General features: G+C 42.8%; 1 protein-coding gene across 1 annotated transcript in view; it reads right to left on the bottom strand.

Moving 5' to 3' along the window:
- Lonp2 (lon peptidase 2, peroxisomal) overlaps positions 1-21,811 on the bottom strand; it is a 78,870-nt gene that overhangs the window by 9,163 nt on the left and 47,896 nt on the right. The window contains exons 10-11 of the mRNA XM_038312269.1: positions 20,848-20,974; positions 16,981-17,114 (exon numbers count right to left, since the gene is read on the bottom strand). Of these exons, the coding sequence (XP_038168197.1) occupies positions 16,981-17,114; positions 20,848-20,974 (261 nt within the window). The remainder of the gene's footprint in view (positions 1-16,980; positions 17,115-20,847; positions 20,975-21,811) is intronic.

Below are 21,811 nucleotides of genomic sequence, written 5' to 3' on the forward strand. Positions count from 1 at the left end.
CTTGAACTCAGAGATCCACCTGCCTCTGCCTCCTGAGTACTGGGATTAAGGGTGTGCACCACCACTGCCTGGCCCACCCATGTATTTTAAAGTTAGCTTGATTTATGACTTCCTTTGTTCTACACAACTATAAAAAACCCTATAAAACTGCTTCTACACTGGAACATGGAATTTAGGGCAACATAATCTATGTTCATGGTCACTCAAAATGGCTCTAAAATAAACTATCTCTGATTTCCTTTAAGATAAGAGCTGTGGGTATTTTTGATGACATACCAAAAGACAGCTCCTGCAGTCCATCCTTGCTTGGGGCAGACAATCTTAGGTTTTTTATTCTCTGCCTTGCTTACCCAAGCCCAGCTGCATAAATTTAAAAGCTACATTTCTTGGTCTTTGGGCATAATCTTTCAGAGATTATGAAAGGTGTATCTGTTTCCAAAAAAAGCAGGATTTTAATGTCTGGGGCAGGTGAAGGCTGAACCGACAGCGTACACCACTAACTGTGGCCCGCAGCAGTCCACAGACAGGTAATTTCCGTAGAAATGGTACTGTTTGTATCATACTAACATGGTGTCCTTAGGCAAAGCTTTCTGATAACACCTAGGTCACCTCCTGAGGTTATGGAATTTGGGAAGGACTGGGAACTCAAGAAGCACATGAGAAAAGCATGATATTTAAAATCTTAAACTCTGGATTGAGCCGATCCAACTCTCCACCCGTGCCCAGGGAAACAGAGGCTGGGAGGTGAAACCCATCACCTGAGACCACGGCTGTCACAGGTGGATCAGGCCTGGTGCCAGCCAGACTGACTTCCACAGGCCGGCTGAGAAAAGCCACCGGTAGCCTAGGAGTTTCTTGACAAGGCAAAGAGCAGCAAATCTAGAGACCAGATTACTTGAGCTGGACACGATGGTGTGCATCTATACTCATACCTACGTGCAAAGCTGAGGCAGTAAAACCACTTCAGGCCAGGAGTCAAAAACCAGTCTGAGCAAGAAAGGGGCGGGGAGGAAGAGCAAAGGAAAGATTTTTTTCTTATTGTGCTGGAAATCAAACCCAATGTCCAATGAATACTAGTCCAACTACAGTAGACACTTCTTAACTTGTAAGAACAATGGATATAGCTTGGGTTTTAAAAATTTAAGGGGTTGCTGGCATGGTGGCACACGGATTCCAACAATCAGTAGGCAGAGGTGGGAAGAAGATCTCTATGAGCTTAAGGTCAGCCAGGACTACATGGTGAGAGCCTGTCTCCAGAGGGGGTGGGACTGGGGGGATGGCTTGGTGGGTAGAGTGCTGACTGTGCAAGCCTGGCACCTAACAACCAGACTCATAAAATGACCATTTGTAATCCTGCATGCCCCTCTGGGGAGATGGGAGGAGAAACAGACAGCTGTGTGTAGAGAGACCTTGCCTCACACAATGTGGAAGGGAAGAACCAACACAAGGCCTTGGGGCAAATGCTACAATAGCTCTCGCACTCTCTACTCAAAGTTGCCTGTGGTCAGACAACCAGGCAGGGAAGTCCTGCTCTTTTGTTTGCAAACAGACTTTCAGAAAGTTCCTTTGCATCCTTTGCTAGAAGTTGTTTCTATCTGAGTAAAATGTGTGGCTCAGTGCTTATCATTTTAACCGGCAAATGAACAATCTGGGCACACCAAATACATCCACGACATCACCATTATCTATACCCAAACTAATTATCATATTTAGCCTAAGTGAACCTGTAAAACCAGTGGCTCACAGCCTTCCTAATGCTGCGACCTTTTAGTACAGTTCCTCATGCTGTGGTAAGGAAGCATAAAATTATTTTCATTGCTACTTTATAACTATAAATTTGTTGCTGTTGTGAATTATAATGTAATTATCTAATATGTAGGATATCTGATATGTGACCCTTGTGAACCAATTGTTTACCCCCAAAGGGTTCTTGACCTAGAGGTTGAGAACCACTGTGTTAAACTACAATTATCCATTTCTCCTTCTCACATACCACATTGTTTCTCACTTAATTTGATGGTAGACATTTGGATTGTTTTTTCCTTTTAGCTTATGGAAATAACTCCACTATGAACATGACTCTACACGTGTGCTCTTCTCCTCAGGTATACACAGTGCCCAGGAATAGAACTGTTGGAGTACTACAGTTCTATTTTTAATTATTTTGAAGAACTGCCACGTTTTTTTCAAAGTGGCTGCACCACCACCTGACAGAAATGCAGAGCTGTCCTAATTTCCCCACATTTCTGCCAACACTGACACATCCTTTAATGCTCTGAGAGCCTGTCTAAGCATGCGGTGGCTCTCACTGTAGCTCTCTTATGCATTTACTCAGCGAACTAGGATCTTATGCATCTTTTCATGTCTTCATGGACCATTTGTACATCTTTGTTAAAGAAATATCCACTCAAATACTTGGCCTGTTTTTAACTGGACTGTTTCTATGCAATTACGTTGTTGTTCTTTATATGCTCTGGGTATCAATTCTTTATCATGTACAACTTACAAGTGTTTCATTCCACTGTGTAGACTTTGTTCACTTTCATTTATAATTTTCTAAATTTACTTTATGTGTGGATGTGTACAGACGGATGTAGGCCGTGGTGTAAGCATGGAGGTCAGAGGACAACTAGCAGGGGTCAGGGTTGAACTCAGGTTGTCAGATTGGTAGCAAGAACCTTTTCCTACTCAGCTCTGCTTTCCTTTTAATTATGTCATTTTATATACAAATTTCTAAAAAACTGTATTTATTTTTATTTATTGTGTGTGTATGCATGCACACGTGTGTGTGAACATGCTTACACACAGTGCATAAATGAAGGTCAGAGGGCAATTTGCAGGAGTCAGTTTTCTCCGCCCATCGGCTGGGTCCCAGGGATGGGACTCAGGTGGTCGGGATTGGCAGCAAGCACTTTACTCCCCAGGCCACCTTCCCAGTCCAATACACAAAATTTTAACTGTGATGATGGTCAGTTCACTTTTCTCTTTCGGTTCCTACTTCTGGTGGCATTCCTGTAAACAGTGTCAACTACAGTATCAGTGAAAGTCCTCCTGGGGCTCCTTTAAAGGTAAGTTTACAGCACTGGTTCTTCAGTTTAGAGCTTGGTCCACTTCCAGTTCATACCAGCGCTAGACATCCCAGCTAAGCTTCATTCTTTGGTGACATGTGGACATCAAGATTTCCCAACACCACTTGCTGAAGAGCGTCTCTTCCTAATTGTATGGGCTTGGAGTCCTTGCTAAAATACAGTTCATCATGGCAGCATGTATTCTTTGTGTCTCTACTCCATTACATTTATCTGTGCTTCTGTTCTTACCCAATATCATACAATTATGACAGCAGTGTAGCAAGTTTTGAAGTCAACAAGTCCAAAGTCAGAAAAAAAGTTTTTCTTTAAAAACTGCAACATGAAATACAACATATCCTGCCATTCCATTCCCACCCACGTGCCTATCTAAAGACCTGCCTGTGAGGACTTCATGTGCAGGACGGCATTAGTCTCACAAGCCCAAAGATGAGAAATCACTTACTTCTTCCCCAAGACGTACCTACTTCTTTCAATTCTATGTGATTTGAAGAGTCTCTTTTTCATTTCTTTTAAATAGCATGTTGTACCGAGTATGATGGCAAATGCCTTAACCCTAGCAACTGGGAGGCTAAGGCAGGAGAACTGTGAATTTGAGGTCAGCTTCAGTAGCATGGTGAGACAGTAAACTCCTGTTTCAAAATCAAAACCACACTCCAAGGCAATTGGAATTTGGAAAGAACTGCATCAAATGTGTGTATCACCAAGGCATCCTAACAATGCTGTTTCCCGAGCACAGGACTCTTCAAATGTCTTCTCAGAATGACTCACTAAGCCTGTCTTGGCCACAATGGCTCTGTTTAACCGCTCAGTTGTGGGTGGCTTATCCGGCTGAGCAGCTGTGCTGGTTAGTTTCTGTCCATGTGATCAAACTAGAGTTCCCTGGGAAGAGGAGTCTCAACTGAGGAAGTGCCTTTGTCAGGCTGGTCAGTGGGCATGTCTGTGAGGCATTTTCTTGGTTGTGAGTGGTGCCACCCCAGGGCAGATGGGCCTGGACCTTCTAAGGAATGTTTGAGCAAGCCACGGAAGGCAATTCAGTAAGCAGCGTACCTCCATGGTCTCTGCTTCGCTTCCTGCCTCCAGATTCCTGCTTTGTCCTTGCTTGGCTTCCCTCAATGATGGACTAGGATATGGAAATACAATAAACAAACCTTTTCTTTCCTCCAATTGCTTTTGGTCATGGTGTCCATATTGGTTTTAGGGAGGACTGGGGAAGGATTTTAGAACTTTGGGCTGGAAAAGCCATTTCTCAAGGTAGAATGAACTGCTATGGGAGCTTGGAAGACAGAAATGCTGAGAGACATACAGATAATAGAGACCTGGTCTGTGACGTTTCAGAGGGAAGCAAAGACTCTGCCAGGGCCATTCATGTGATACATTGTAACTGGAACTTTCGCTTTACTGTGACAAATGATGCTCGACAACTAGGGCTGAAGAATAATCCACAGTTAAGAAAAAAAAACCAAAATAATAGAGGTGAAATCTTCTAGGAAGGGTTTCCTCAGGGTCAGCACAGAGGTGTGGTCCAGAGTGGGCCATGGATGCATCCCAAGCTGGCATCTGAACTTGGACTCCCACATGGTGCTGTTTTTTGGCAGCATGAAAGCTGCAGGACTGAATGGGTTGTGGAGAGCCACTGAGGCTTGGCGCTCTAAGAGGTCAGGAGAGGCCATTGGGGGAACACTCCAGCATACGCATGGGAGGACAGTGGCAGGTATGGGCGGAGCTCTGAGCCCAGCTGTGATGACTGAGGCTGAGAAGTGGAACTGCTGCAGCCTCTGGAGCCCAGGAGACAGCGAGCACAGGCTGCGATACTGCGCTCTTTCTGCGGCTGGGCTCGGTTTGGTCTGATCTGATTGACTTGCTCTGGTTCATCTGCTTTAAAATAAACTTAACTTGGATTTCACAGGAACTCACAGTTAAAAGACTGGAGTTTTAAAGAGGACTTAAGACTTTTACATCATTGGACAAATTTAAAGACTGTGGGACTTTTAAAAGTTGGGCTGTGTTTTATAGTATGATATTGATATAAACATGAAATCTTGGGGATGAAGAAAGGAAAGATATTATGGCTTAACAGTGTGTGTCAGACTGGGTATCAAGTGGATAAGGAGTCAACTGTGCTGCTTAGTCTCTGTCATCTTGCGACAAACTGGAGTTACCTGGAAACAGAGAACCTCAACCAAGGAAGTGCTTTTATCAAACTGGTCTGTGGGGGCATTTTCTCCATTAATGCTCAACGTTGTGTGGTGACAGCCCTGTGCAGGTAATCCTCAGTCATATAAGAAAGCAAGCTGTGCAAGACTCCGGAAGCAGAGCAGTAAGCAGTGTTCCTCTGTGGTCTCTGCTTCGGCTCCTACAAGATGAAGAGTAGAACCCCTGACTGAGAAGCTCTGCTCCGCGTGGGTATTTCCCAGAGCCCAGGTCACAGGCCACAGCTGCGCTGGACACAGTGGCCGAGCTCTCGAGTCAGCCTCGGTGTGGTCAACAGATGGGTGGGGCTTTGGAAAAATGAAATTGTGCGGTTTATTTGAAAACAGATTGTCATATTAAATGAAATAAGGCAGCCTCAGAAAGGGGAAGGGAAGGAAAAGGAATGCACAGGTAGTGAATATACTTAAAATACATGACATACTCCAACTGCCTTCACGATACTCAGCACTACCTGCGGCACGAATAGCTATCTCCGTGTGTCTGTCTCAGCCAGTAGAGGACATGTCACAAGATCTCCTCGGTTTGGAGATCTGATTTAGATCAAGGCATACAGTACGGACTCAGCAGTGCTAGCTGGCCTAGGGACTGAATGAACAGCACACTCCAAGCCATATGATCCTGTTTGGCACCAGAGGAATCTGTACCCCAGTTTCTCAAAGAATTTACAGGAGTTACTCAACAAAACTCGTTTTCTATAGTGGAGATTCAGAAACTACTCCAGACAATGATTTGGATTAGCTTGGCAGCAAAGACCACACACGGTATTTAAAAAGCCCCAGCAGAACCTCAAGCAGCTGAGAAGGGCTGGTTTCCCTTTAATTGCAGCTTCCCCATCTGCACATTCAGGCAAACACCGTGCCCCTGAGCCAGGCCAGGGCCCATACAGGAACAACTGGTCGATCAGTTAAAGCATCAGGTCCAGAAGGAAATATTGAGTACATTTTCAGAATACGAGCACGTGTAACAACGATCATTTCAACATTAAAATATGGTCTGGTTGCAGATGTTTAGACACAACTTGCTGCCACCAAACACAAAGGATTTATTATAGAAGCTATCAACCCTGGGCCTAAAATTTTTAATATAAGTTTGTAGAAGGCCATGAAAGCCCTAAAGCTTTACCAGCAGGCCAGTGTCTGAAAAATGTCCTGAAATCCATACTCCCCACAGTTGATAGGGGCAGATTTTCAATATAATCCAAGGGCAGGAGAGGACTGACGAGATGAGGAAGACGTAAACACTGAAAATGGGAACAGAACCCACACTACCGTGCCCTGTCTGTATAACTCGGGTCTTGAGTAAGAAACTTCAGTGTTGGCCAAAACCTTTTTCTGATAGTCGAAGAGTCTCAGACTACAGTGACAGTTGACTCTTACAGCTTTTCAATGACCAAACCTGATGGGAGAAGGCAGGGTTCAGAGCTGTGCAGTCTAAAGATTAGGAAAATGGAGGACAGCTTTACTCAGTCCCGGTCTCATAGAAACTGGGAGTTCTCACAGCCTTACCACCAGATCTAGGCCCTACTTTAGAAACTAAAGTCACCTCTGAGTCCTGTAGCAATCCAAAAGAAGCAGTCAAGGCAGGTGCTCTGTGGACCTGGCCTATAGAGACAGACACACAAATTATTCTCTTTATGCTAAATTCAACCAGAAAGAAAGTCATAAGAGAGGTTAAGTTAAAATGTTTGAGAACTTTTTTATGAGCCGGAAGCCTTCCAATTACTTTCACTTCACTAAAAATAGTGAACAAAGGTTTTTTTCTAAAAAGATAGATTTATTAATTGAATTATATGCGAGTGTTTTGCACATATGTCTCTCTACTACATGTGTGCCTGGTGCCTGCAGAAGTAGGAAGAGGGCATTAGATCTTCTAGTCTGGAGTTACAAGTGGCTATGTGACATCATGTGGGAGCTGGGAAGTAAACCTTGGGTCCTCCGCAAGAGAGCAGTGCTCTTAACTGCAGAGTCATCTTTCCAGCCCCATGAAAGAAGCATTTAATTAAATAATTAATTAATTTTTGAAACATGGTTTCTCTGTAGCTTTGGAGCCTGTCCTGGAACTAGCTCTTGTAGACCAGGCTGGCCTCAAACTCACAGAGATCCGCCTGCCTCTGCCTCCCGAGTACTGGGATTAAAGGCGTGCGCCACCACCGCCCCGGCATAACTGAAGTTTTTATGTCTTCAAACAAGAACAACAAAACCCACACTGGATGCTGACAAGCAGTCTCCCTTTTTGCTAAAGATTCTTTTATTTGTGGGTTTTATAGACTTGTTCCCCTCACGGGCGTTCAACAACAGTCCTAGCCTATTCTTATTGCTCTGGTGTCACAGAAATTTGTACTCTTTAGTAACACCCAAACACAGGATTTCTCTAGAATTCTAAACGAACTAATCCATCTCTGAAAAATGGGGCTGTATCAATAGAAATGAACTTACAAAAACCTCAAAACAGTAAACTGTGCTCCCTGGCAGCATGTATACTAATCCTGGATATAGAGAAGATTAGCATGGTCTCTGTTGTTAAAATTCCTTCACACGGGGATATAAGCAGAGCCTACCCTTTTTCCTACGGTTCCAATGACAAACCAAGATGTGTTTCCCCAAAGTTCAGTCTGGGGAGCTAATGAGTCTATGGGCTTCCTTACAGAGCACTGGTTACTTAAGGGTGAAGGTGCTCCTACCCTGATGAGCAGCCACTGGAAAATCTTTACCCTGCGGAGATGAAGGTTTCCCTCACGAGCATTGACAGAGCACCCTTCCCTGGTCTTCCCGTCTACATTCTCTAGTCCCTCCTCCAGGCCACATGCAATTAAGGCAGAACTCTTGCACACAAAAGGCAGAAGGGAGCAAGGAAGTATGGCTGAATGTCTCAAGATGATGGTTTCTTAGCTTGCAGGAGTGTCTCTTTCTCCCTCCCTCCCTCCCTCCCTCCCTCCCTCCCTCCCTCCCTCCCTCCCTCCCTCCCTCCTCTCTCTCCCTCCTTTTGTTTCTTTGAGACAGGGTTTCTCTATGTAACAGCTACCTGCCTCTGCCTCCCAAGTGCTGGGATCAAAGTTGTGTACCACCACTGCCCGCCTAGGAGGACAGTCTCTTGAGCCACCTCTCCAAATAGTACATTGCTAGGTGTGCTGACAGATGCCTGTAATCCTAATATCTGGGAGGCTGAGGTAGGAGGATGGCACATTCAAGGCCAGAATGGGTTGCAAAATGCTCACTTCCCACTTCCCCAGCATTCCTTGCTCTCTGTTTCTTGATCCATCAAAGATCTGAAAAGTCTCAGCTGAAAGCTCCCAAACACCATGATTGTCCCTTAAATGGTGAAAACTCCACCCTTCCTCCCTCCTTTGCTTCTGTCAGGGACATTGTCACAACAACAGGCAAGTGACAGACACCATGGCAAGCTGACTAACAGGACCGCCTGCTGGACTTAAAGAAGATGGAGCCAAGATGCAATGACTCCTCAGTCTGCCTTGACATATAAAATCTGTTAATCCTTTAGTCTTCCTAGGCTGTGGCAGAGTCCCAGGCACGTATGGCTGAGGTTAACCTGTGTGACTTCAGATGCGTGAGTGGTTTGCTGAATGGCCCCGAACAGGTCATTTCCCCTGATGGCCAGTTCCTCTTTCATAAATAGGATGGGTGTACCTGACTTTGTAAGGTTTCTATGATATGTGGGGATAAGGCATACAAATCAGACAGTAGATGCTCAAAAAAGAAAAAGATATTTAAATCTGGCCTGTGAATACAGTTCAACGATAGAATGCTTGCTTAGCACATGTGAGGCCTCAAATTTGGTGCAATTCCCAGCACCAAATAAACAACAACAACAACAACAACAACAAAATCTAAAATCAGAGGGAGGCAATATAATAAAGAAGTAAGCTGGCGGGAGAGGGTCTGCTGGATGGTTCCCAGAGAGCCTATCACCATCAACTAGCATGCACATCTCTACTGAGTCAGTCCCCTTAGCCTGTCAGAGGTGGTATGTGTAACCCAAAGAATGTGGCCCCAGTATATGAAAGGCTGCTGATTCTGCCTCTGGCTTCTACCTCTCTTATATAACATATCATATTCTCACTGTGAGAAGCCAGCTGCCATGTCCTAAGCCCAGGGAGAGGCCACTGTGAAAAGAAAACTCCAGCCAACACTCAGCAGGGAACTGGGCTGGGACAACAACTGCAAGTGAGCAGATAGTGAGCTTGCAGCCGCACTACAAAATCTCAGGACAAGCCTTGGGTCACAGTTACTCAGTTACCCTCCCTGCTCCTAGGTTCCTGATCCACAGAAACCTTGTGTAAAACTCTGATGCTGTCCCGATCCCAGCAGTGCTTCCATTTGAAAAAGCCCGACTAGTCCTGTAGCTCCCATGTCACTACAAGATCGTACGCAAGCAGGGAACTGTCCTGGAGACTTCAAATCACATGCACACACAGAGACACACAGAGAGAGATACAGGGACACAGACATGGGTCATCCTTTATACAAGAATGCCAAATACCCTCCTGATACAAGAATGTCAATGCACCCCTTTATTGTGCTCAGGGGCAGCTTATATAGGAATCCTTAGCCACACCCAGCTCTCGGGATATTTCAGCTGCAGGCCCATCAGCCTGCCATCAGGGTCTCTGCTCAGAGCAGCTGCAGGTGAGGTCTTGCACTCCAGCAGCTGCAGGCAAAGAAAGTCAAGGGGCCAGGAATCTATAGCTCCCAACAACCTTGAAATAAATACTTGACCAATAGTTTTAATTTGCTAAGTTTTGGGGGTAATTTGCTACAACGTAACTGATAAGTAATTTCAAATTCAAAAGGCAAATCTTGCAACAAGTAGACAAGTTTGCTACAAGAAGACAAACGGGATTTAGCAAAAAGTTGCACAAACCTTACCACCCACAAGTATCATATACACTTTTTTTATTTATTCTATGTTCTGAGACAAGGTCTCCTACTGTTGCCTAGGCTAGCCTCAAATTCCTGTCCACCCTCTTGCTTGCTTCCTCCTAAGCGCTAAGATTATGTGTGAGCTCTGGTTCCTGATACTATTTTCATTACTACATAGCAACACACTCACAGCAATAGACAGGAGAATGGAAATCCCCAAATTTGGAGGCTAGTCAGAAAAGAAGCTGAAAAACTAAAAATCCCCTGGTGCTCCTGCAGGGACAGCTTCCTGTTTTGGTTAGGAAGGGGGTACACTTTGAATATCTAGCACAGAATGTTTTCAACTTGAAGTCAATGGCAGGAAGCCACCACAAAGAACTGACAGCTAGCTGGCCAGCACAGGTCAACTCTTCCTGCAGAACTGGATCCTGAGAGGAGCTAAGAGGTGAGTGGGGTGAGGAAGACACCAGAAGTGCAGAGCAGCACTCCTTGAGGACATCTGGACCCTGCCCTAAGAATGAGCGCTCAGAGGGTGGGGGTTACCGCCTCTTTACCCACTCCATTCCTGCTTAGGCTGTGCTTACCTGCAAGAATTAAAGCGAATGAGTGAGAAGCCATAAGCTAGGGAATTCAAATCTTTTATTCTGATGCATTTTAAACTGTGGTGGTGCCTAGAAAGGATGTGGTAAGGCGGTTAAGATACAGGATTTGCCGTAGGCCGAGTCACTGTAAGTACACCTTCTGGAGGGCAGCGGGACTGGCACAAGGGAAATAACACAAATCAAAATGCACCCCAGGCAATCGGGATCCACACTGAACTACACAGACTGTCCTCAACAGGACAGGCTGTGGTCTTGCCATCCCAGCATCCTGTGCCCAGCACAGGGCACAGAGGTTTATTGTGGGAAGACAAGCCTGTCTTCAGGTAAATAAAATCCAACCCCTCACTTTTTCTCTTTGAGAGCAGAGCTCGTATCCTCCTGTGGACTGAGAGCTAAGCTGCTAGCTGGATGGAAGAGGTAAGGAACAGTGTCAGTGGAGGAGCACTGTGATGGGACTTGTCAATCAAACCAGGGCCACTTAAACTCACAGTGGTGGTGGCCTAGCCCCTACCTCTGTCTTTTGGCCCAGTGTGCACTCTCAGCACTGAGCTACAACTCTCCAGACCCAGATGGATTTCTTTCTCTCTCTCCTTACTTGGTGCCATGGGCTAGAATTGCGCATTGCCATACTGCAGAGTGCTTAGAAGACAAGCTGTGTTTCCAGTCTTGAAAGGACTCAAAGTAACTATGAGAAGTTGAGTTTGTCAAGATTGGCTTCATTGACAAAAGAGCTAGAAAACTTGCCTTGAAACTCTTCCTTCCCAAATGTGACCAGCTCCTAACTGGAGCATGTTCAGGGTGGGATTCAAGAAACCCAAGCGGAAAAAGAAGCAGACAGTAAAGGCCCAGCTAGACTCAAAATTGCGAATTTATAAGTAAGTGGGTCACATCAGCAGTAAGAGCTGCATTCTTAGAGAACCACGTTTTAGAGGATCATATTTTAGGAATAAAGCTAAGTCAGAGAAAGAGTATTCCTACGAAGTTTAAAATGAATTCTTGGCAGTATCAAAAGTGGCCTGCTGGTCCCTAGTGATTTGTGAAAAGAAAATATCACCCTTCTCAGAGGACAATGATTGCTATGGTCTTTATATTTTCAATTATAAGGAAGGAAGAAAACAAAAAAAGAAAAATGAATACTAAGAAACAGGATAAATTATAGAAGAAGGACGAGGAGGAGAAAAACAAGAAATATGTCTGGAGACAGAACTCAGAGGTAGAAGCAAGAATGTGAGATCCTAGGTTCAACCTGTAGCTCTGCACTGACAGAAGACAAAAAATAAAGCAAAACAAAACAGAGTAGAAGACAACAAATATACTCACCCAAGAGCAGCAGCAGTCATAACAGGCAGGTGACACAGACAGACTCACAGCTGGATCAGATGACAGACTGATCAAAGGTACCCCAAACCCAAGAAAGCAAGGAAAATGGATTAAAGAAGAAAAGCAGCTGGGTGGTGGTGGCACACACCTCTGATCCTAGTACTCAGGAGGCAGAGGCAGGAAGATCTCTGAGTTCAATGTCAGTCAGGTCTATAGAGCAAGTTCTAGGACAGTCAGGACTACACAGAAAAACCGAGAAAGAGAGAGAGAGAGAGAGAGAGAGAGAGAGAGAGAGAGAGAGAGAGAGAGAGAGAGAGAGAGGAAAAGACAATTCCAACTAAGAATCCACTGGGTGAAAAATACACACACACATACACACACACACACACACACACACGCACGCACGCACGCACAAACGCACGCACGCACGCATGCACACACACACACACAGGATAATCAAACAAACATTCCATTGGGATAAATACATATGTATATATACATATACACATTTATAATTAAATGACCATTTAAAAAGCAAAAATAACAATTTATGAAAATAATAATTACATAGGTTTAAATAGCCAGAGTTATAAACTAAAATAGAGGGCAACAAAAATGTACAAACTGAATATAAGAGCTAAATTAATGGGAAAAAGGGGGATTAAGAGAGAGTATAGCTTTTTCTTAGAGTCCCAGTGGAGAAGGAAAAATATCAATTATGTGAAAAAACAATCGTCATAATTTTTCTAAAACTGATGAAAGAAATGAGTTCACACATTCCAAAAGGTTGGGAAATCCTAAATGAATAAACATAAATAATACCTATCAGACCTGGTGGTATAAGCCTAAAATTCCAGTGCCTCAAGAGGCTGAGGCAGGAGAATTGCAGGTTCAAGGACAGTCTAAGCAACTTAATAAGAACTTGTCTAAAAACAAACAAACAAACAAACAAAAAATGGAAAAGTAAAAAGAAAACAAGGTGTTAGCATGTGCCAGGCTCTTCATCCAACCTCCAGAACTGTAAACAAATGGACACTGTAGGACAATTTTATATTCTGTCAATTATGTTTTAAATAAATGCTGATTGGCCAGTAGCGAGGCAGGAAGTATAGGCGGGACAACCAGAGAGGAAGTAGAGGTGGGGCAATGAGAACAGGAGAATTCTGGGAAGAGGGAAGCTCCCTCTGCAGTCCTGCCCAGACACAGAAGAAGAAAGATCTGATCTAGAATAAAGGGCTAATATAAGTTATAAGAGTTAATAAGAAGACTGAGCTAATGGGCCAATCAGTTTATAACTAATGTAGACTCTCTGTGTGATTTCTTTGGGGCTAAACAGCTGTGGGACCTGGTGGGAGGACAGAAACCAGGCAGGACAAAAAACCCCAACAACAGGACACGTCATACTTGGCCACATGTCTGATATGTGTCTGTTCCCAGAATCTGAAGGCCAAGGCAAAGGGTTTACTGGATAACACGAAAAAGATATTTATGAATCGAATCAGCATCAAAATGGGCAATTTCTCTGCTAAGGTTAGTTTCTGAGAAAAATACTCACAAGGTGCTTATGTCTTTGAGCACACATGAAACGTAAGGAACCAAATAAGCAGACACTGGTCTAACTCTGCAGAGTAAGACCTAAGTATGTGATGTTGAAAACAGAATATTTGTCTTAGCAAAAGGCGGGCAATTATCAGAATAAAACTTTAGTCATGTCTTTTTTTCTTCCGCCCAACTAACACCCCAGAAAGGAAAAAAATACATTTGGAATGTCCTAATACCATGTAGAAAAATAGGAATCAATACTTTTATGAAAGGCCTTGCTTTACAGCTCACTAAAGCATCAATATTCCTCTTCTGACACTAATCAACTATATCCTCATCTGACTTCTTCAGTCCCCCATCACTCTGTGGCCAGTTTAATTCTCAAAACGATCCCACAAACATAAAGACACCATTCACAGACCAAGATGCTGGGTCCGCTCTGGAAAACCAGTTAAAACTCTGGCAGTTTCTGCTGGATTTGAAGCTTGTGGTCTAAAGTTACTTTTCTTTCTGGCAGTAACTCTGAGTCCATCATTATTTCTGACATTAGAAATAATAACTCACCCACTGAATTACTTGAAAGTTTTGAAACAACTGTTTCAAGCAAATAACTCCTACTTTAAATAAATCTTTTTCTAACAAAAAACACTCAATGACTAAGCTCTGCTTAAACATTCTGGCATGAAAACCTCATGCAGATCCCTTGGTAGGAAGGCTTCTTTTGTTTTTGTTTCTTTGAAGTCACAAACATGATCTATTATAGTTATATCACATACTACATATGCTATAATTACAATATTCCTTACAATTATTCTATTAAGTCTGGAGGATAGTCATTCATAGTAACTCAGTGTTTCATGATATCAGAACCACCTAGGGCCATGTCTGTGCCTCTGATAAGAGCTACAACCAAAGTATCTGAAAAATAACTGTCTTCTTAATTAGGAAGGCAAGTAGATACTATAGGAAATATAGCTTAGCTACTCAGTTTTGTCTAGCTACATGATCATGTACAAGATGACTTGTATGTAGAAAAATAAAATCACAACAAAACCCAAATGACTATCTCGTTAAAACTATGTTCATAAACAATTGAACAAGTTCCTGACTATTTGTAAATATAATATAAACACAAATATTAGAAATTATATATACATACACATATTAAACTGCATTACAGCTATGGAAAATTCCATTTGACACCTGTGCATGTATTGAAAATTCTAAAACACCCAGCTCAATCTTAAATATAATTTTCTGAATGTGTTAAATGGACACATTTCATTTCAGCTATTATTATATCACAGATACAAAAAGAAAGACAGAGGGCTAGACGGCCGAGGGTTGAGCACACTGGAGTACAAGAAGAGCACAGCTCCCAGTTCTAAGGAGACAAGAGAAAGAGCCATTCCATGCTACTGCATGGCCTTTCTGTTCATAGGTTAGGGCAGGTTTTAAAGACTACAATATCTACAAAGCATAATCTGAATATCTTTATATTTCCTCTACCAAGTTCTACTAACTTTCTACTAACAATGAGAAATGAAAAAGTAAAAACTTATAAGAATAAGATGAGAACAAAGAAAGGTGATAAAGAGATACTGACAAAATTTTGGAAGTATAATGTAAACAAACAGAAATACAATGAAATTTAGCCAGTTAGAGAAAGCAGAAACCTCAGTGTCTACAGCGTTGGACAGGGTGATCAACAACAAACTGACCTGAGCCATGAAATCCTAAAAAGACTTGGGAATTTGGGGTATGCCTGAAAGTTTTGTGAGAACTGACCTAGCCTGTTTTGTGCTGCTATGACAGACTGCCCCAGAGTAGGTAATTAATCATGAATACAAATGTGTTTGACTCATAATTTTGGAGACTGAGAAGCCTAAGAGCAAAGAACTACATCAAGGAAGGTCTATGTGCAACATGGCAAGAAGGTCACATGACAGAAGAGCTCCTGAGAGACAGAGGTGAAGGAAACCCAAACTCATCCATTCCCAGGAACCTTACTGTGAAATGTAATTACACGTCCTCAAGATAAGGCACTAATCCCGTCACAGGGAAGAGCCCTCATGACTTAATCAGGATAGAACTCAGGGCTTGTGGCCTATGCAAACACACCAACACTGGGCTACATCCCTAGCTCCCTAGCTCCTCACCACCTTGGAACACTTATTCCATTGGAGGTGAAGTTTCCAACATATGAACTTGGGAGACACAAGCCATACAAAGGACAATAGAAGTCTGCTGTCCTTATAAGAAACAATTAGATTTCAATATCCATACCCCCTATACCATAACTATATAGCTCCAATTCAGCTAAAGTGGAGGTTTAGTCTCAAGAAAAAATGAACCAGTGAGGTTCCAGGCAAAGTGGGAGCAGGTTAGACTACACAAAGCCAGGAGGGCCATGTGAGCACCTACTCTCCCATGCACTGGGAGAACATCTGGTCTACTATGACTGCCACGAAGAGCAGTTAACTCTCTCACAGTCACATGACTGCATTCTGGAAAGAGTTCTGGAAATGGTAGGACTGCAATAAGTCTGCTTCCTATGGAGCAATTTTTACTTCCTTACTATGTCGCGTTTACAAAAGCAAGTTTTGGGAAATTACGTAAGAACATGCTGTGATGAACTGAAGCTTAAGCTTCTTAAAGTTCAGGGACAAGAAGGTCGCACATTTCACCTGGGAAGAAAGGAAACACGTGCACTGACACAGCTAGAGAGGCTGGCTCTCCCTAGGGTCTCCCTCTAGAACTACTGGAGGAAAGTTTATATTACATTTAATTGTGTGCCGATAAAAGAAGCTGTGTGAGAAAAACACATGGATCTCTTCTAGTGTACTGATATGTGTTGGAAGACTTGAACAGCTTATGTTTCTTTTTTAAAATGTACCATCATCATCGGCATTTTTAAAATAGGTTCTTACTATGTAGACCAGGATGGCTTTGAACTTGCATCAGCCTCAGGAATGCTGGGATTACAGGTGTGTGTCATCACATTTGGCTTCTAACAACTTTATAACAAAGACTTTAACAATTTCCTGCACTGGTCCAAAAAAAAAAAAAAAGAGAACAGCAAACCATATGTAAAGTGTACATTATAGCAATCTGGAGAAGGTTACTACATCATTAAAACAGTAATGCTGAAGAACATTGAAGAGGAATTAACTTTTTGTTATTTGAAACAAAAACTTGAGAAACCCATCAAGCCTTCTGTTATTCCATCCCCACATAGACAGCACTGTTTCAAGGACTATCTGATACCCTCCTTGGTCAACTGATAGTGCCATCTACTTTTAGCTGCCAGACTGGAAATACCAGAACAAGGCCACAAACCTTCTCCGTCAGCCATATCAGAACGGTCCAGCTTGGCTTCTTTATGCTGTCCTTCTGCAACTTTCACTGCAACGGCCCGGCAAATGGCCCCAAACTTTCTGTCCAGAGAACGGACTCCTGCCTCTCTGGTATATCTGTTACAAATGAAAACATTTTACTTTATTTTTTTTGATAAACACCACCTGTAAGTAAGTAAAACAGAACCAACCACTTCACTGAAGAAACAATGCAGATTTGAAAGTTAATTAAAAAAAAAAACACCTAACTTCCTTAACATAATTTATTTCATTAGAATTGGTGTATTTAACTATTAAGCATCTTTTCAGCCACAGTTATTTCCTTTACATACATTATCTTGAACTGTTACCTTTCATCTAAAAGCAGACCTTTGGCCCTGCAATTTTACATGCTTAAAGTGAGCCTGGCAGCATGTTGCACACCGCTTGTGTCTTGGTGTGTATTAAGTAGCTTCCTGACGACAACCTGGCAGTGCAATTTGGTTCCAAATGCGCTGGTCTTGAACTACTGCTGAGGGATCAGAGAAACGGGTCAGGGCTTGGTGACACCGGCCAGCCCAGCACTTACTCGGAAGGTAAAAGTAGAGGGACCAAGAGTCATCCTCATAGGCTGGAGGCCAGCCTGGGCTAATTGGTATACATTTCACAAACAAACAAACCAACAAACCCTCTAAAACCTAAGACAGAGGTAAAATTAAAACAAACAAACAAACAAAAAACCTCACTCCAAATCACAAATCAAGAAAAGACTAATGAGTTGAATAGACGGTCCTGTATTAAGAGACACAAGTGGCCAATAAAGACCTAAGAAGCGTTCATTATTCTCAGTCACCAGGAAACGCAAATTAAAACTGTACTGAGACTCCATCTCTCCCGATATTAAGAAATAACAGATGCTGGTGAGGACACAGGGATGCTGATGAGAGGGTGAACTGTATGGAAACAGTGTGTTCCAGTGCTTCTCAACCTTCCTAAGGCTGCAACCCTTTAATACAGCTCTTCATGTCGCAGTGACCCATAACCATAAAATGATTTCATTGCTACTTCATAACTGCAATCTTGGTACTGATATAAAATGCCATGTAAATATCTACTATGTGCAGGATATCTGATATGTGACCCCTGTGAAAGGGTCATTTGACCTTCCAAAGTGCTCATGACCAACAGGTTGAGAACCACTGGTGTTGAGGTCCATCATAAATCCCAAACCAGAATTACCAGATGATGCAGCTATACTACTCCTGGGTCTGTGAGTCAGCGTGCCAGAGATGCTCACACATCCATGCTGATGAATGAAATGTACTACCAACGGCAGCCGAAGCATGAAAACAGCCTAGGGGACCATCAGCAGACAGATTAAGTAAATGTGGTGCAGGGGCACAGAATTTTATTAAGCAGAAATAAAAAAGAAATTATGGCACTTGCAGGAAAATGGATGCACCTAGAAATCTCTCAAGTTAAATGAAATAAACCATACTTAAAAGGAATAAATTTTTTTTTCTCAAATCTATTTTTCTCAAATCCAGACTCTCGATTTGAGTCCGAGTGCGACATGACAGTAAAAGGGGGATGGGGAGGGGACGAGACTATGAGGGGGGAACAGGAGGGAGTGTGGAGATATGCCGTATAAGCAGAAGAGGGAATGTGTGAAAGAGTAGGGGACCACAAGGAGCGTGAGGGAGGACAAAGGGGCAGGCAAGAACAAAGATATGCATGTATGAAAATACCACAAGGGACTCATTTCATTGCATCCTAAAGCAGAAAGTTAATTTGAAAAAAAAAAAACCAAAAACTAATGAGGCTTCCCCTGAATCAGTTTAGTGATGGAGCTGGATGCAAGGCTGCAGGATTCCACGGGTCATTCTACAGACAACTAACCAGAAAAGTGAAGTCTTAAAAGCAAGTCAACAGAAACGACTGTGGAGAGGGGGAGGTAATACTAAAGACAGAACCCAAGGCTTCGTGCACACGATGTAAACACACTCTTACTGATGTGTGTCCTCTGCCCTGGAGAAGTGGTAATGAACATTCAGTCTGAAGAAGAGCTTTGTTTATAGTGTGGAGACCTGAAAGTACTTCTGTTTAATTTCAGTACGATTAAGTTTCAGAGCAATTATACTTAGGTTTCAGATGTCTCTATAAGACAGGAGTATAAATTCATAGTACAGTGACTATGAAAACAAATGACATTCAGGATTCTCACAAAGAAGTGGAGCTCAGTAAGTACGTGAGAACTACAAGGTTCAAATCAGCTTGAAACAGGGAGGGGTGGGGACTAGAACACCAAGGGCCATGACAGCAGGGCACAGCAACAGATGAAAAGGTCTGGCCGTGATCTTCAGTCTCCTGCGTCTGGCAGCTCAGTGCCTGGAGCTTCAGTAGAGCAGTGTCCACTGCACACTGTGTGCCGCTGTGCATTGTTTTTAAGAATTGAAAGTAGGAAGACTGCTTACGAAAGTCCCTAATGTTTACAGCTTTTACTGTTTTGAGCTAACAAGCATGTAGGAGGCAGTAATTGGGAACTACAAGTAAAAACTGTTCAGCACCATTCTTAGAAGTAGGCAAGCCAGGCATCTTCTCACTCACTCCCCTTGCCAGGTGTATCATAAAGGTTCAAGCGGCTTGTTACAAGTCCACAGTGATGTCACTGCTGGAAGACTCTGAATAATCAGTTTATTTCTCCTGGCATTATCCAAAGAGTTCATGCCAAAACAAATTAAGAAAAAGGAACTCTTGGGTCAGACTTAGTCCTACTTTCTGTATATAACTAAACAGACTTAGAAGAAAGTTGGCATAGACCATGAGGCAGTCAGAGAGGCCATGCATGGAGAAAAATTTCACAGTTCTTGAAAACAACGGTTACTAGGAAAGGGTGGCTGGAGTTCTTGGCAGACTCAAGTTGTTGGATGATGCAATCAATCTGTAATAGTGAGCCAGAAAAACTGCAAGAGGCTATAGCCAATATAAATTCCCAACAAGGTCTATTTTTCATTCAAACACATGACCTATAAATTCACTCATTTGGAAGGGGGTGGAGGGAGAGACAGGGTCTCTCTACACAGCTCTGGCTGTCCTGGAACTCACTCTGTAGACCAGGTTGGCCTCAAACTCACAGAGATCCACCTGCCGCTGCCTCCTAGTGCTGGGATTAAGGCGTGCGCCACAATGGCACCTAAGAGGATTTATGTGGTATTTGTCACAGGTGTAAGCACGTGGCAGCAGATCTGGGAAAGCACATTCTCTATTGCTCCAGTGTTAAACCTCAACATCAAAAACTCCAAGGATTGGTATTTTGTTTTTTTACTCTCTCAGAGAAGAAAAAGACGAACAACATAAAATGGGTGTCTGAAAGTAGCAGCTTGATTTGTTCTTGTTTGTTTGCTTGCTTGCTTGTTTTGCTTTTTTGTCCCCATCCTGTGACAGGGTTTCTCTGTATAGCCCTGACTGTACTGGTCCTTGTTCTGCAGACCAAGCTAGAACTGCCTCTGCCTTCCTGCTGGGATTAAAAGTATGAGTCACCACCTCTGGCTTTGGCTCTAGTTTTTAATATGCATAAAGGAGCACTTCTATATTTTTCATGAGTTTGGTTCTTAATCTATTAATTTAATCCTTAGTTTGCTATTAAGGCAAAGTAGAAGCTCTGGTTCAATGAAGACCTTTGTAATGAAGACAATTCTACATGGTTTCACTATGAAATCCTTCCTCATCCAGAGTCAGTCACAGCTACAGCAATGTTTTCTGTTGCTAGAGGAATTCACGCTCTAGGATGCCAGTTAAACATTTCTTCAGTGCACAGACCTTCAGCAAATTATTGGCATGGAAAAAAAGTCCCATCTTCCAGAAGACTAACCTGGTAATAATGTCCAGGGTGGTAAGTTGAGGGATCTGAATCTGCTGAGGAGTCAGGCCGTGTTGTTCCAGCTGCTTAGGGATCAGGTGCCTGTGGGCGATCTCTATCTTCTCCTCCTGTGTGTACCCTGGAAAAGAAGAGTTCTGTAATTCCCCACCAGACTGCCACAGTGTCACATCTTGTTTGGATTTTAAGAATTATTTACTTTATTTAATGTGTATGAATGTTTTGGCTGCATGTATGTTGGTGTACTATGTGCATGTCTGGTGTCCACAGAAATCAGAAGAGGGTGTAGGATCTTCGGAATTGGAGTTACAGTTGGTACACTATGTGGAGGAACCAAACACTGGTCATCTGTAAGAGCACAAGTGCCCTAGACTGCTGAACCATCTCTGTAGCCCCCGCCACAATTTTTAATGAATCAAATTATTTAGTAGACCTGAGATTTAGAATGAGCTTAAGCATTACTTCAACTAATACTGTGACCAGAATAAAGGAATTTAAAATAAATCAGTCTTGATTTTTACCTTCACATTTTATAAAAATAAAAAGACTATATTCTTATCGACTAAGAAGCCCCAATGAGCTTAAATTCTGTAAGAAAAAAAAATCTCACCTAAACTAATGTACCCTCTCTGTCTAATAAACATGGGCTGATAACACATCTTTTGGACGGGAAGAAAAGGCCTGAAAGTACCACACAGGCTAGAGGACAGGTCTGCAGCTGTCAAAGAAAAAGGCAGCATCCACGTCTGTAGCTACTGTCTCTGTCACCTCACTTCCATCAGTGTAGCTCACAGACTCACTGGTAGTTTCTGAACAACTAAATGTCCTCTGTTTACTTTAGTCTTATAAATACACAAAAGCAACACTTCACTCCACCACATTTTAAAACTAAATAAAAGAACCTACCAGGTTTGCAAGTAATTGAGAAATTCAATTAACATTTACTTAAAATGTAAAA

Source organism: Arvicola amphibius, chromosome 15 (assembly GCF_903992535.2).
Source record: "Arvicola amphibius chromosome 15, mArvAmp1.2, whole genome shotgun sequence".
In the NCBI taxonomy this organism is placed as follows: Eukaryota; Metazoa; Chordata; class Mammalia; order Rodentia; family Cricetidae; genus Arvicola; species Arvicola amphibius.